The sequence below is a fragment of the Phyllobates terribilis genome, unplaced genomic scaffold (genome assembly GCF_046119375.1).
Source record: "Phyllobates terribilis strain yellow unplaced genomic scaffold, ASM4611937v1 Scaffold_12__6_contigs__length_324123572, whole genome shotgun sequence".
Lineage (NCBI taxonomy): Eukaryota > Metazoa > Chordata > Amphibia > Anura > Dendrobatidae > Phyllobates > Phyllobates terribilis.
In genome coordinates, this window is record NW_027362772.1 from 18370722 (window position 1) to 18383442 (window position 12721).

The following is a 12721-nucleotide window of genomic DNA, read 5'->3' on the forward strand; positions in this document are numbered from 1 at the left end:
TAGCTATTCCCCCTCTCTCCCCTATATAATAATACATGCTCATCTTAGCTATTCCCCCTCTCTCACCGATATAATAATACATACTCATCTTAGCTATTCCCCCTCTCTCCCCTATATAATAATACATGCTCATCTTAGCTATTCCCCCTCTCTCCCCTATATAATAATACATGCTCATCTTAGCTATTCCCCCTCTCTCCCCTATATAATAATACATGCTCATTTTAGCTATTCCCCCTCTCTCCCCTATATAATAATACATTCTCATCTTAGCTATTCCCCCTCTCTCCCCTATATAATAATACATGCTCATCTTAGCTATTCCCCCTCTCTCCCCTATATAATAATACATGCTCATCTTAGCTATTCCCCCTCTCTCCCCTATATAATAATACATTCTCATCTTAGCTATTCCCCCTCTCTCCCCTATATAATAATACATGCTCATCTTAGCTATTCCTCCTCTCTCCCCTATATAATAATACATGTTCATCTTAGCTATTCCCCCTTTCTCCCCTATATAATAATACATGCTCATCTTAGCTATTCCCCCTCTCTCCCCTATATAATAATACATGCTCATCTTAGCTATTCCTCCTCTCTCCCCTATATAATAATACATGCTCATCTTAGCTATTCCCCCTCTCTCCCCTATATAATAATACATGCTCATCTTAGCTATTCCCCCTCTCTCCCGTATATAATAATACATGCTCATCTTAGCTATTCCCCCTCTCTCCCCTATATAATAATACATGCTCATCTTAGCTATTCCCCCTCTCTCCCCTATATAATAATACATGCTCATCTTAGCTATTCCCCCTCTCTCCCCTATATAATAATACATGCTCATCTTAGCTATTCCCCCTCTCTCCCCTATTTAATAACACATGCTCATCTTAGCTATTCCCCCTCTCTCTCCTATATACCTGCATGCTCATCTCACAGCTCTCCCTGCAGAATCCACCTATATACAGGTGCATCTCACTAAATTAGAATATCATCAAAAAATTAATTTATTTCAGTTCTTCAACACAGAAAGAGAAACTCCTATATGATATAGAGTCATTACACACAGAGGGATCTATTATATAGAGTCATTACACACAGGGATCTATTATATAGAGTCATTACACACAGAGGGATCTATTATATAGAGTCATTACACGCAGAGGGATCTATTATATAGAGTCATTACACACAGTGATCTATTATATAGAGTCATTACACACAGAGGGATCTATTATATAGAGTCATTACACACAGAGGGATCTATTATATAGAGTCATTACACACAGAGGGATCTATTATATAGAGTCATTACACACAGAGGGATCTATTATATAGAGTCATTACACACAGAGGGATCTATTATATAGAGTCATTACACACAGAGGGATCTATTATATAGGGTCATTACACACAGAGGGATCTATTATATAGAGTCATTACACACAGAGGGATCTATTATATAGAGTCATTACACACAGAGTGATCTATTTCACGTGTTTATTTCTGTTAATGTTGATGATTATGGCTTACAGCCAATAAAAACACAAAAGTCATTATCTCAGTAAATTAGAATAATTGACAAAAACACCTGCAAAGGCTTCCTAAGCATTTAAAAAGGTCCCTTAGTCTGTTTCAGTGGGCTCCACAATAATGGGGAAGACTGCTGACTTGACGATGAGAGACCCCAGACCCAACAATGCAGACGAGCTGAAGGCTGCTATCAAAGCAACCTGGGCTTCCATAACCCCTCAGCAGTGCCACAGGCTGATCGCCTCCATGCCACATTGCCGCATTGATGCAGTAATTGATGCACAAGGAGCTCCGACCAAGTATTGAGGGCATTTACTGAACATACATTTCAGTAGGACATTACGGATTTTAAAAACATTTTTCAAGCTGTTGTTATAAAGTATTCTAATTTACTGAGATAATGACTGTTGTGTTTTCATTGGCTGTAAGCCATAATCATCAACATTAACAGAAATAAACACGTGAAATAGATCCCTCTGTGTGTAATGACTATATATAATAGATCACTCTGTGTGTAATGACTCTATATAATAGATCCCTCTGCATGTAATGACTCTATATAATAGATCACTCTGTGTGTAATGACTCTATATAATAGATCACTCTGTGTGTAATGACTATATAATAGATCCCTCTGCGTGTAATGACTCTATATAATAGATCCCTCTGTATGTAATGACTCTATATAATAGATCACTCGGTGTGTAATGACTCTATATAATAGATCCCTCTGTGTGTAATGACTCCATATAATAGATCCCTCTGTGTAATGACTCTATATAATAGATCCCTCTGTGTGTAATGACTCTATATAATAGATCCCTCTGTGTGTAATGACTCTATATAATAGATCGCTCTGTGTGTAATGACTCCATATAATAGATCCCTCTGTGTAATGACTCTATATAATAGATCCCTCTGTGTGTAATGACTCTATATAATAGATCCCTCTGTGTGTAATGGCTCTATATAATAGATCCCTCTGTGTGTAATGACTCTATATAATAGATCGCTCTGTGTGTAATGACTCTATATAATAGATCACTCTGTGTGTAATGACTCTATATAATAGATCCCTCTGTGTGTAATGACTCTATATAATAGATCCCTCTGTGTGTAATGACTCTATATAATAGATCCCTGTGTGTGTAATGACTCTATATAATAGATCCCTCTGTGTGTAATGGCTCTATATAATAGATCCCTCTGTGTGTAATGACTATGTATAATAGATCCCTTTGTGTGTACTGACTCTATATAATAGATCCCTCTGTGCGTAATGTCTCTATATAATAGATCACTCTGTGTGTAATGACTCTATATAATAGATCCCTCTGTGTGTAATGACTCTATATAATAGATCCCTCTGTGTGTAATGACTCTATATAATAGATCCCTCTGTGTGTAATGACTCTATATAATAGATCCCTCTGTGTGTAATGACTCTATATAATAGATCCCTCTGTGTGCAATGACTCTATATAATAGATCCCTCTGTGTGTAATGACTCTATATAATAGATCCCTCTGTGTGTAATGACTCTATATAATAGATCCCTCTGTGTGTACTGACCCTATATAATAGATCCCTCTGTGTGTAATGTCTCTATATAATAGATCCCTCTGCATGTAATCACTCTATATAATAGATCCCTCTGTGTGTAATGACTCTATATAATATAGGAGTGTCACTTTTTGTATTGAAGAACTGAAATAAATTAACTTTTTGATGATATTCTAATTTAATGAGATGCACCTGTACATACTCGTCTGTTAAACTAAACCTCCCCATATACAGTAAATACATGTTTGGTTGACATCTACTCCATATACTCAGCCATAATGCGAGCATGTATGGATATGGAGATCACGTCCTTTTCCCATATTGCTCAAGATCACACAGCTCTGATGACAACATTTCCTGCTCTCAGTTGATAACTGTTCCTCCCATATACCCCATTGTCATGTACAATTGAAGGGTTATTCCCAAAATGACAAGTTAGTTACTGAACAGATTTACATAGTGCGGCTGAAAAAAGACTCATGTCCATCAAGTGCAACCAAGGGAATGATAAAGGGAATGGGAAATGGGGGCATCCTTAGTGCATGACCCAGTCGGCCCAAAAAGACCAATTTTTTTCCTCCTGATCCTGAGTGTCAATCGACAGGTTTAACATTTGTAACAAGAATTTTACACATCCACATACGTATTTATTTTATTCTAAAAAACATCAAAGACAATTTTAAACTATCAATGATGACTGCTGTGACCAGCTCCTGAGGTCAGCTATTCATATATTCAGTGCTCTTCCTGTAAAGAACCAGCTCCAGAGGTCAGATATTCATGTAGTCACAGCTCTTACAGTAAAGAACCAGCTCCAGAGGTCAGCTATTCATATAGTCACAGCTTTTACAGTAAAGAATCAGCTCCTGAGGTCAGCTATTCATATAGTCACAGCTCTTACAGTAAATAACCAGCTCCTGAGGTCAGCTATTCATATAGTCAGCACTCTTACTGTAAAGAACCAGCTCGTGATGTCAGCTATTTATATAGTCAGCACTCTTACTGTAAAGAATCAGCTCCTGAGGTCAGCTATTCATATAGTCACAGCTCTTACAGTAAAGAATCAGCTCCTGAGGTCAGCTATTCATATAGTCACAGCTCTTACAGTAAAGAATCAGCTCCTGAGGTCAGCTATTCATATAGTCACAGCTCTTACAGTAAAGAACCAGCTCCAGAGGTCAGCTATTCATATAGTCACAGCTTTTACAGTAAAGAATCAGCTCCTGAGGTCAGCTATTCATATAGTCACATCTCTTACAGTAAAGAACCAGCTGAAGAGGTCAGCTATTCATATAGTCACAGCTTTTACAGTAAAGAATCAGCTCCTGAGGTCAGCTATTCATATAGTCACAGCTTTTACAGTAAAGAATCAGCTCCTGAGGTCAGCTATTCATATAGTCACAGCTCTTACAGTAAAGAACCAGCTCCTGAGGTCAGCTATTCATATAGTCACAGCTTTTACAGTAAAGAATCAGCTCCTGAGGTCAGCTATTCATATAGTCACAGCTCTTACAGTAAAGAACCAGCTCCAGAGGTCAGCTATTCATATAGTCACAGCTCTTACTGTAAAGAACCAGCTCCTGAGGTCAGATATTCATATAGTCACAGCTCTTACAGTAAAGAACCAGCTCCTCAGGTCAGATATTCATATAGTCAGCATTCTTACAGTAAAGAATCAGCTCCAGAGGTCAGATATTCATATAGTCACAGTTCTTACAGTAAATAACCTGCTCCTGAGGTCAGCTATACATATAGTCACAGCACTTACAGTAAATAACCAGCTCCTCAGGCCAGCTATTCATATAGTCACAGCTTTTAGAGTAAAGAATCAGCTCCTGAGGTCAGCTATTCATATATTCAGTGCTCTTACAGTAAAGAATCAGCTCCTGATGTCAGCTATTCATATAGTCACAGCTCTTACAGTAAAGAATCAGCTCCTGAAGTCAGCTATTCATATAGTCACAGCTCTTACAGTAAAGTATCAGCTCCTGTTGTCAGCTATTCATATAGTCACAGCTCTTACAGTAAAGAATCAGCTCCTGAGGTCAGCTATTCATATAGTCACAGCTCTTACAGTAAATAACCAGCTCCTGAGGTCAGCTATTCATATAGTCAGCACTCTTACTGTAAAGAACCAGCTCGTGAGGTCAGCTATTTATATAGTCAGCACTCTTACTGTAAAGAATCAGCTCCTGAGGTCAGCTATTCATATAGTCACAGCTCTTACAGTAAAGAATCAGCTCCTGACGTCAGCTATTCATATAGTCACAGCTCTTACAGAAAAGAACCAGCTCCTGAGGTCAGCTATTCATATAGTCACAGCTCTTACAGTAATGAAACAGCTCGTGAGGTCAGCTATTCATATAGTCACATCTCTTACAGTAAAGAATCAGCTCCTGATGTCAGCTATTCATATAGTCACAGCTCTTACAGTAAAGAATCAGCCCCTGAGGTCAGCTATTCATATAGCCACAGCTCTTACAGTAAATAACCAGCTCCTGAGGTCAGCTATTCATATAGTCAGCACTCTTACTGTAAAGAACCAGCTCGTGAGGTCAGCTATTTATATAGTCAGCACTCTTACTGTAAAGAATCAGCTCCTGAGGTCAGCTATTCATATAGTCACAGCTCTTACAGTAAAGAATCAGCTCCTGTTGTCAGCTATTCATATAGTCACAGCTCTTACAGTAAAGAATCAGCTCCTGAGGTCAGCTATTCATATAGTCACAGCTCTTACAGTAAATAACCAGCTCCTGAGGTCAGCTATTCATATAGTCAGCACTCTTACTGTAAAGAACCAGCTCGTGAGGTCAGCTATTTATATAGTCAGCACTCTTACTGTAAAGAATCAGCTCCTGAGGTCAGCTATTCATATAGTCACAGCTCTTACAGTAAAGAATCAGCTCCTGAGGTCAGCTATTCATATAGTCACAGCTCTTACAGTAAAGAACCAGCTCCTGAGGTCAGCTATTCATATAGTCACAGCTCTTACAGTAAAGAACCAGCTCCTGAGGTCAGCTATTCATATAGTCACAGCTCTTACAGTAAAGAACCAGCTCCTGAGGTCAGCTATTCATATAGTCAGCACTCTTACTGTAAAGAATCAGCTCCTGAGGTCAGCTATTCATATAGTCACAGCTCTTACAGTAAAGAACCAGCTCCTGAGGTCAGCTATTCATATAGTCACAGCTCTTACAGTAAAGAACCAGCTCCTGAGGTCAGCTATTCATATAGTCAGCACTCTTACTGTAAAGAATCAGCTCCTGAGGTCAGCTATTCATATAGTCACAGCTCTTTCAGTAAAGAACCAGCTCCTGAGGTCAGCTATTCATATAGTCACAGCTCTTACTGTAAAGAACCAGCTCCTGAGGTCAGCTATTTATATAGTCAGCACTCTTACTGTAAAGAATCAGCTCCTGAGGTCAGCTATTCATATAGTCACAGCTCTTACAGTAAAGAACCAGCTCCTGAGGTCAGCTATTCATATAGTCACAGCTCTTACTGTAAAGAACCAGCTCCTGAGGTCAGCTATTCATATAGTCAGCACTCTTACTGTAAAGAATCAGCTCCTGAGGTCAGCTATTCATATAGTCACAGCTCTTACTGTAAAGAACCAGCTCCTGAGGTCAGCTATTCATATAGTCACAGCTCTTACTGTAAAGAACCAGCTCCTGAGGTCAGCTATTCATATAGTCACAGCTCTTACAGTAAAGAACCAGCTCCTGAGGTCAGCTATTCATATAGTCACAGCTCTTACAGTAAAGAACCAGCTCCTGAGGTCAGCTATTCATATAGTCACAGCTCTTACAGTAAAGAACCAGCTCCTGAGGTCAGCTATTCATATAGTCAGCACTCTTACTGTAAAGAACCAGCTCCTGAGGTCAGCTAATCATATAGTCACAGCTCTTACAGTAAAGAACCAGCTCCTGAGGTCAGCTATTCATATAGTCACAGCTCTTACAGTAAAGAACCAGCTCCTTAGGTCAGCTATTCATATAGTCACAGCTCTTACAGTAAAGAACCAGTTCCTGAGGTCAGCTATTCATATAGTCAGCACTCTTACTGTAAAGAATCAGCTCCTGAGGTCAGCTATTCATATAGTCACAGCTCTTACAGTAAAGAACCAGCTCCTCAGGTCAGCTATTCATATAGTCACAGCTCTTACAGTAAAGAATGAGCTCCTGAGGTCAGCTATTCATATAGTCAGCACTCTTACAGTAAAGAACCAGCTCCTGAGGTCAGCTATTCATATAGTCACAGCTCTTACAGTAAAGAACCAGCTCCTGAGGTCAGCTATTCATATAGTCAGTGCTCTTACTGTAAAGAATCAGCTCCTGGTAATCCATGTACTATATGAATATGTAATTTACCAACGTTCCTATTCTTTTAGAAAAACATCGATTGAGATTAGTCGGATTTCTACAACATTTTTGGTTACATTTTTGCAGATTTTCCATAATAATAAAATTAAGTCAAGATGTGCAGCAAACGGCATATGAAATCCAGACTAAGCCGAGAAGATAAGAAATAGCAAGAAAAGGGAGAGTTTAGTTACAGTGTTTCTACTATTTCGCTTTATTTCTACTCTTATTTTTTAGAATGTTATTATTTCCTATGAATATTATTAGGTCATGAGTATACGGTATATAATATGATTTATCGTCACTGTGGCTATGTACTTTGGTGCCATACTGACTCTTTGTGCCATTTATGGTGGCTTCTTAGAAGCAATGATTTCTTACTTCACCCCTGAGGAAGCCGCCATAAGCGGTGATACGTGTGGGCATCTTTCTTTTTTCCCTCCCACCTTTCTGCTGACCACAGCTGTATTTATTGTGAAATCTTTTCCATGAACTTATAACTTATTTTTGTATCTTCCAACACATAAATAAATAAATATGGAGTATTGAGACAATGGGGAAGGTTTTCCCTTACAATGTATAATAAAGGGCAGAAATGTCTCCTGTTTCTTGATGGTTGAATGATTGATCCGATTGTTACATTGTTTCCTGATAGAGAAACATTGAAGTCATAGATTAATTGTAATGATGTCGTCCTAGGCTAATTATGGGGTTTCTGGGGTGAACTCCCCTAAGATATCGACCTCTCAAGTGCATGTAGAGAATTAAATAGGACAACATGGAATATTTTTTGGAATGAGAGAAAAGAAACACCAAATAATGAACATAAATATTTACACATTTCATTAATAATTATTTGCTATAATAAACAATAGAAACATCAGTCTTTACATTTCTACAGATGTAGCAGAACTGGATTTACAGATTGGTGATATAAGGAATTGGGAGTAATTTTACATAGGACTGCAGGTATTCTTATTTTCGATTATTTTCAGCATTTTTCTCGGCTCCATAAGATTTTTTGCTCAATTTTGAAGGGAAGAACGAACAGAAAACTAAATGACGCATTATCAGTAAGCGAGCGTCCTCAGAATTTATGGGATCTCTGTGCAATTCAACCGCAGTTTGCATCCTGCGTAAACGCATTTGGTTTTTGGTTTTTTTTTTGTAACCCTTCACAGATTCATTGGAAAATCATGGTGGACCCACCATAAAAAAAAAAAAATCTGCCATGTTCAGCCCCACTGAATTAACTATCTAATTTTTCTGAAGATCTGCAGCAGAGCAAATTGTAAATCCGCGGCACAGCCTGGCATCCACTGACCACACAGCTAGATACATAAGATGTCACTCATAGAGTAAGGTAGGATTTGGTCGGAGTGCACTCACCTGCTGCCGTCTCCATCTACAGACACTTCTGCTCCGCTTCTAGAATTTATCTTATATTCTGCAAGGATCGGTGCCTGACGGGATAAACCGGTATCTCTGGTCTGCACGCTGCCCAACCAGGAAGAAATGGCTGCACTTTGGAATAGTTCATTTTTTTTCAGATCCAATGAGCTGTCAAGAGAAAATATGACAAACTTGTAATAATAGCGAAGAATGCAAATAAAAGATAATACTAGAACCAATATAACAGTTATTATAGACAAGGGTGTCACCACATAGTGATTGTCAGGATTAATCTGGGTTTGTATGTGATCAACTTTGTGCATCCACCTCTGAGCTGCAAAGTACAACTTACATCTCTAAAACTGATCCCGAGTTACATCCTGTATTACACTCCAGAGCTGCACTCACTATTCTGCTGGTGCAGTCACTGTGTACATACATTACATTACTGATCCTGAGTTACATCCTGTATTATACTCCAGAGCTGCACTCACTATTCTGCTGGTGCAGTCACTGTGTACATACATTACATTACTGATCCTGGGTTACATCCTGTATTATACTCCAGAGCTGCACTCACTATTCTGCTGGTGCACTCACTGTGTACATACATTACATTAATGATCCTGAGTTACATCCTGTATTATACTCCAGAGCTGCACTCACTATTCTGCTGGTGCAGTCACTGTGTACATACATTACTGATCCTGAGTTACATCCTGTATTATACTCCAGAGCTGCACTCACTATTCTGCTGGTGCAGTCATTGTGTACATACATTACATTACAGATCCTGAATTACCACCTGTATTATACTTCAGAGCTGCACTCACTATTCTGCTGGTGCAGTCACTGTGCACATACAATACATTGCTGATCCTGAGTTACATCCTGTATTATACCCGAGAGCTGCACTCACTATTCTGCTGGTGGAGTCACCGTGTACATACATTACATTACTGATCCTATGTTACATCCTGTATTATACTCCAGTGCTGCACTCACTATTCTGCTGGTGCAGTCACTGTACACATATATTACATTACTGATCCTGAGTTACATCCTGTATTATACTCCAGAGCTGCACTCACTATTCTGCTGGTGCAGTCACTGTGTACATACATTACATTACAGATCCTGAATTACCACCTGTATTATACTTCAGGGCTGCACTCGCTATTCTGCTGGTGCAGTTAATGTGTACATACATTATATTGCTGATCCAGAGTTACATCCTGTATTATACCCCAGAGCTGCACTCACTATTCTGCTGGTGCAGTCACTGTGTACATACATTACATTACTGATCCTGAGTTACATCCTATATTATACTCCAGAGCTGCACTCACTATTCTGCTGGTGCAGTCATTGTGTACAAACATTACATTACTGATCCTGAGTTACATCCTGTATTATACCCCAGAGCTGCACTCACTATTCTGCTGGTGCAGTCACTGTGTATATAAATTACATTACTGATCCTGAGTTACCTCCTGTATTATACTCCGGAGCTGCACTCACTATTATGCTGGTGCAGCCACTGTGTACATACATTACATTACTGATCCTGAGTTACATCCTGTATTATACTCCAGAGCTGCACTCACTATTCTGCTGGTGCAGTCACTGTGTACATACATTACATTACTGATCCTGAATAGTGTTGAGCCACCCCCGTAGTGTTCGAGTTCGGTTCGGTTCGTCGAACACCTTCGAACACCGTTAAAACCAATGGCAGGCAAACAAAAACACATAGAAACACATAGAAAACACCTTCAAAGGTGTCCAAAAGCTGACAAACTGCTCTGAAGACACAGCTAACACATGGAAAAGTGACAAGTACATATAGTCATGCGAAAATAAAAGAGGTGGAGGAGTAAAAGGAGGGGGAGACACAGATATAGGCATGTGTAGCACCCTGAGGATTTGGCTGCTACAGGGGTATTGCACCTCAACCCAGAGGTGTGATATTCCACTCCCGGGTAAGGAAGGAGTGTGGAACTGAGCTCAGATAGACTGCATGCACTACATACATCCCATTCCAGAGGAGCAGGCCGACGGTACTCCCACTTAGAAATGTGCAGGTACAACCGAGCCTGTTCCTGGCTGGAGTGGGAGGGGGGTGGTACATCCCATGTAGTGTAGAGGCAGATAGGGGGAGCAGTCTGGGTAGTGATAGGAGCTCATTGGGTGCTGGTCACCTGAGCTCACACATAGAGGGATATATAAGGAGGGCATCAACTTAGATCAGGGTCAGACGCTGAGAACAAGTCAGTTGGAGAGGAGAGAGAAGGAAACAGCAGCCCTGGAGAGAGAGAGAGGAGAAAGAAAGAGAAAGACCCAGAGGGGGAAGACTGAAGGGACCCAAGAACCCAAATTAGAGCACCGGGTGAGGAGTCAGCACAAGGGTACCGGAACCCAAGCTGGTGGGGGCAAAAACATCCCTAGCCAGAGACCGGAGGCTGTGGGCAGCATCTGCCACGGCCACCCACTACATCCACCCTGAAGGCATACCACATGGAGGGTCAGGGAACCTAAGGCCAAGGGTTGCCCAACAGAAGGCCCGAGGGAGCTGGACCTAGGTGGATCACTGGTGGGGACGGCTGAAGAAAGGACAGAGGGAGAGCTCAGGGCCACGCTCCGGACTTGTTTGGGGGTTGGCCGGATCCAGGACCTGGTGGACGCAGCACGGCTCGGGTGGTCACTAACAGCTGGAGTGACCGAAACATCCGCAGTAAGTAAACTCCCTTAACTGCACAACCCGAGTCTGTCTTCATTGCCGGCTGCACCGCACCACCACAACCCCCATCCTCTGCGCCTGTCCCCTCTGAGGCTATACCCCTCCCGTTGGGGGTTATCCCACCAAGCTGCACATCCACCATCAGCCTCAGCGGACCCTGCTGCAGCGGCGGCCACAGTGACCGCATTACAACGGGTGGCGCGTCAACTTTGGCGTAGTCGGCAGGATTACGTGCCCGCAACACCCGGGTACTGCGTGCCTGAAGAAAAGTGCAAGTTTACCTCAGAAAGAAGTCTCCCGCCGGTTCCGGAGGGTCCACGCCATCGGACTCCATCACCAGTCGTTTCCCGCCGATTGTCCGCCATTTCCAGCTTGTTCCCGCCATCTGCAGAGTTTCCCGCCAATGGGCGACGCTTCCCGCCAAAACCGCAGATTTCCCGCCTTGGAAGAGCAGCGGACGCCATTATGGGCGTGCCAAAGGAGGGCAAGAGGCCACATCCCATCGTGGGCCGGGACAGAAAATGGCGCCAAAAGTGGAAACCGCCCCCACCAACAGAGACTGTGATGCTGGAGGTGTCTGTCAGCGTAAAAGAACTCCCCCTGGAGCTGACAGTCACCGAGTTGCCCCGGGACCGCCCTCGAAGTGGGAGGAGACGAAAGAGAAGAGAAAAGATGGGTGTCGCTTGGAAGAGTCTGGAGCGAGCGCACCCGGAGGCAGGAAGCCTGGAAAGGAGCAGCAGAAAAGCTCACCCGGAGATGGAAAGAGAGCAGAACAGCACCGGCCCGCTGGCCAGGAGTCTGCTAGAGACCGAGGAAGGAGGGCAGAGCAGCACCGGCCCGCTGGCCAGGAGCCTGCCGGAAGCCGAGCAGAGCAGCACCGACCCGATGGTCAGGAGCCTGCTAGAGTCCACAACCCCGCTAGGTCTAGCGGAGATCCTAGCGCAGCTCCCCCGAGACCGGGAGTGTGCACAAACTGCCCTGGAGGGCCTCGCAAGGAGGATGGCCCGGGTACAGCGCGAGATACTGGCGGAGTGGGGCCGGGAGATGACCCAGCAAGCAGAGACCAGTCAGCGGAGCACGCTACCCTGGAAGAGGAAGCAGACCGCCTCTGAGGATGGCGCGG

At 42.3% G+C, this 12721-nt stretch overlaps 1 protein-coding gene across 1 annotated transcript in view; it reads right to left on the minus strand.

Annotated features, from left to right (window-relative positions):
• Positions 1-12721, minus strand: part of LOC141171938 (IgGFc-binding protein-like) — a 323247-nt gene that overhangs the window by 120550 nt on the left and 189976 nt on the right. The window contains exon 2 of the mRNA XM_073655650.1: positions 8856-9026. Within this exon, the coding sequence (XP_073511751.1) occupies positions 8856-8871 (16 nt within the window). The 5' untranslated portion in view covers positions 8872-9026. The remainder of the gene's footprint in view (positions 1-8855; positions 9027-12721) is intronic.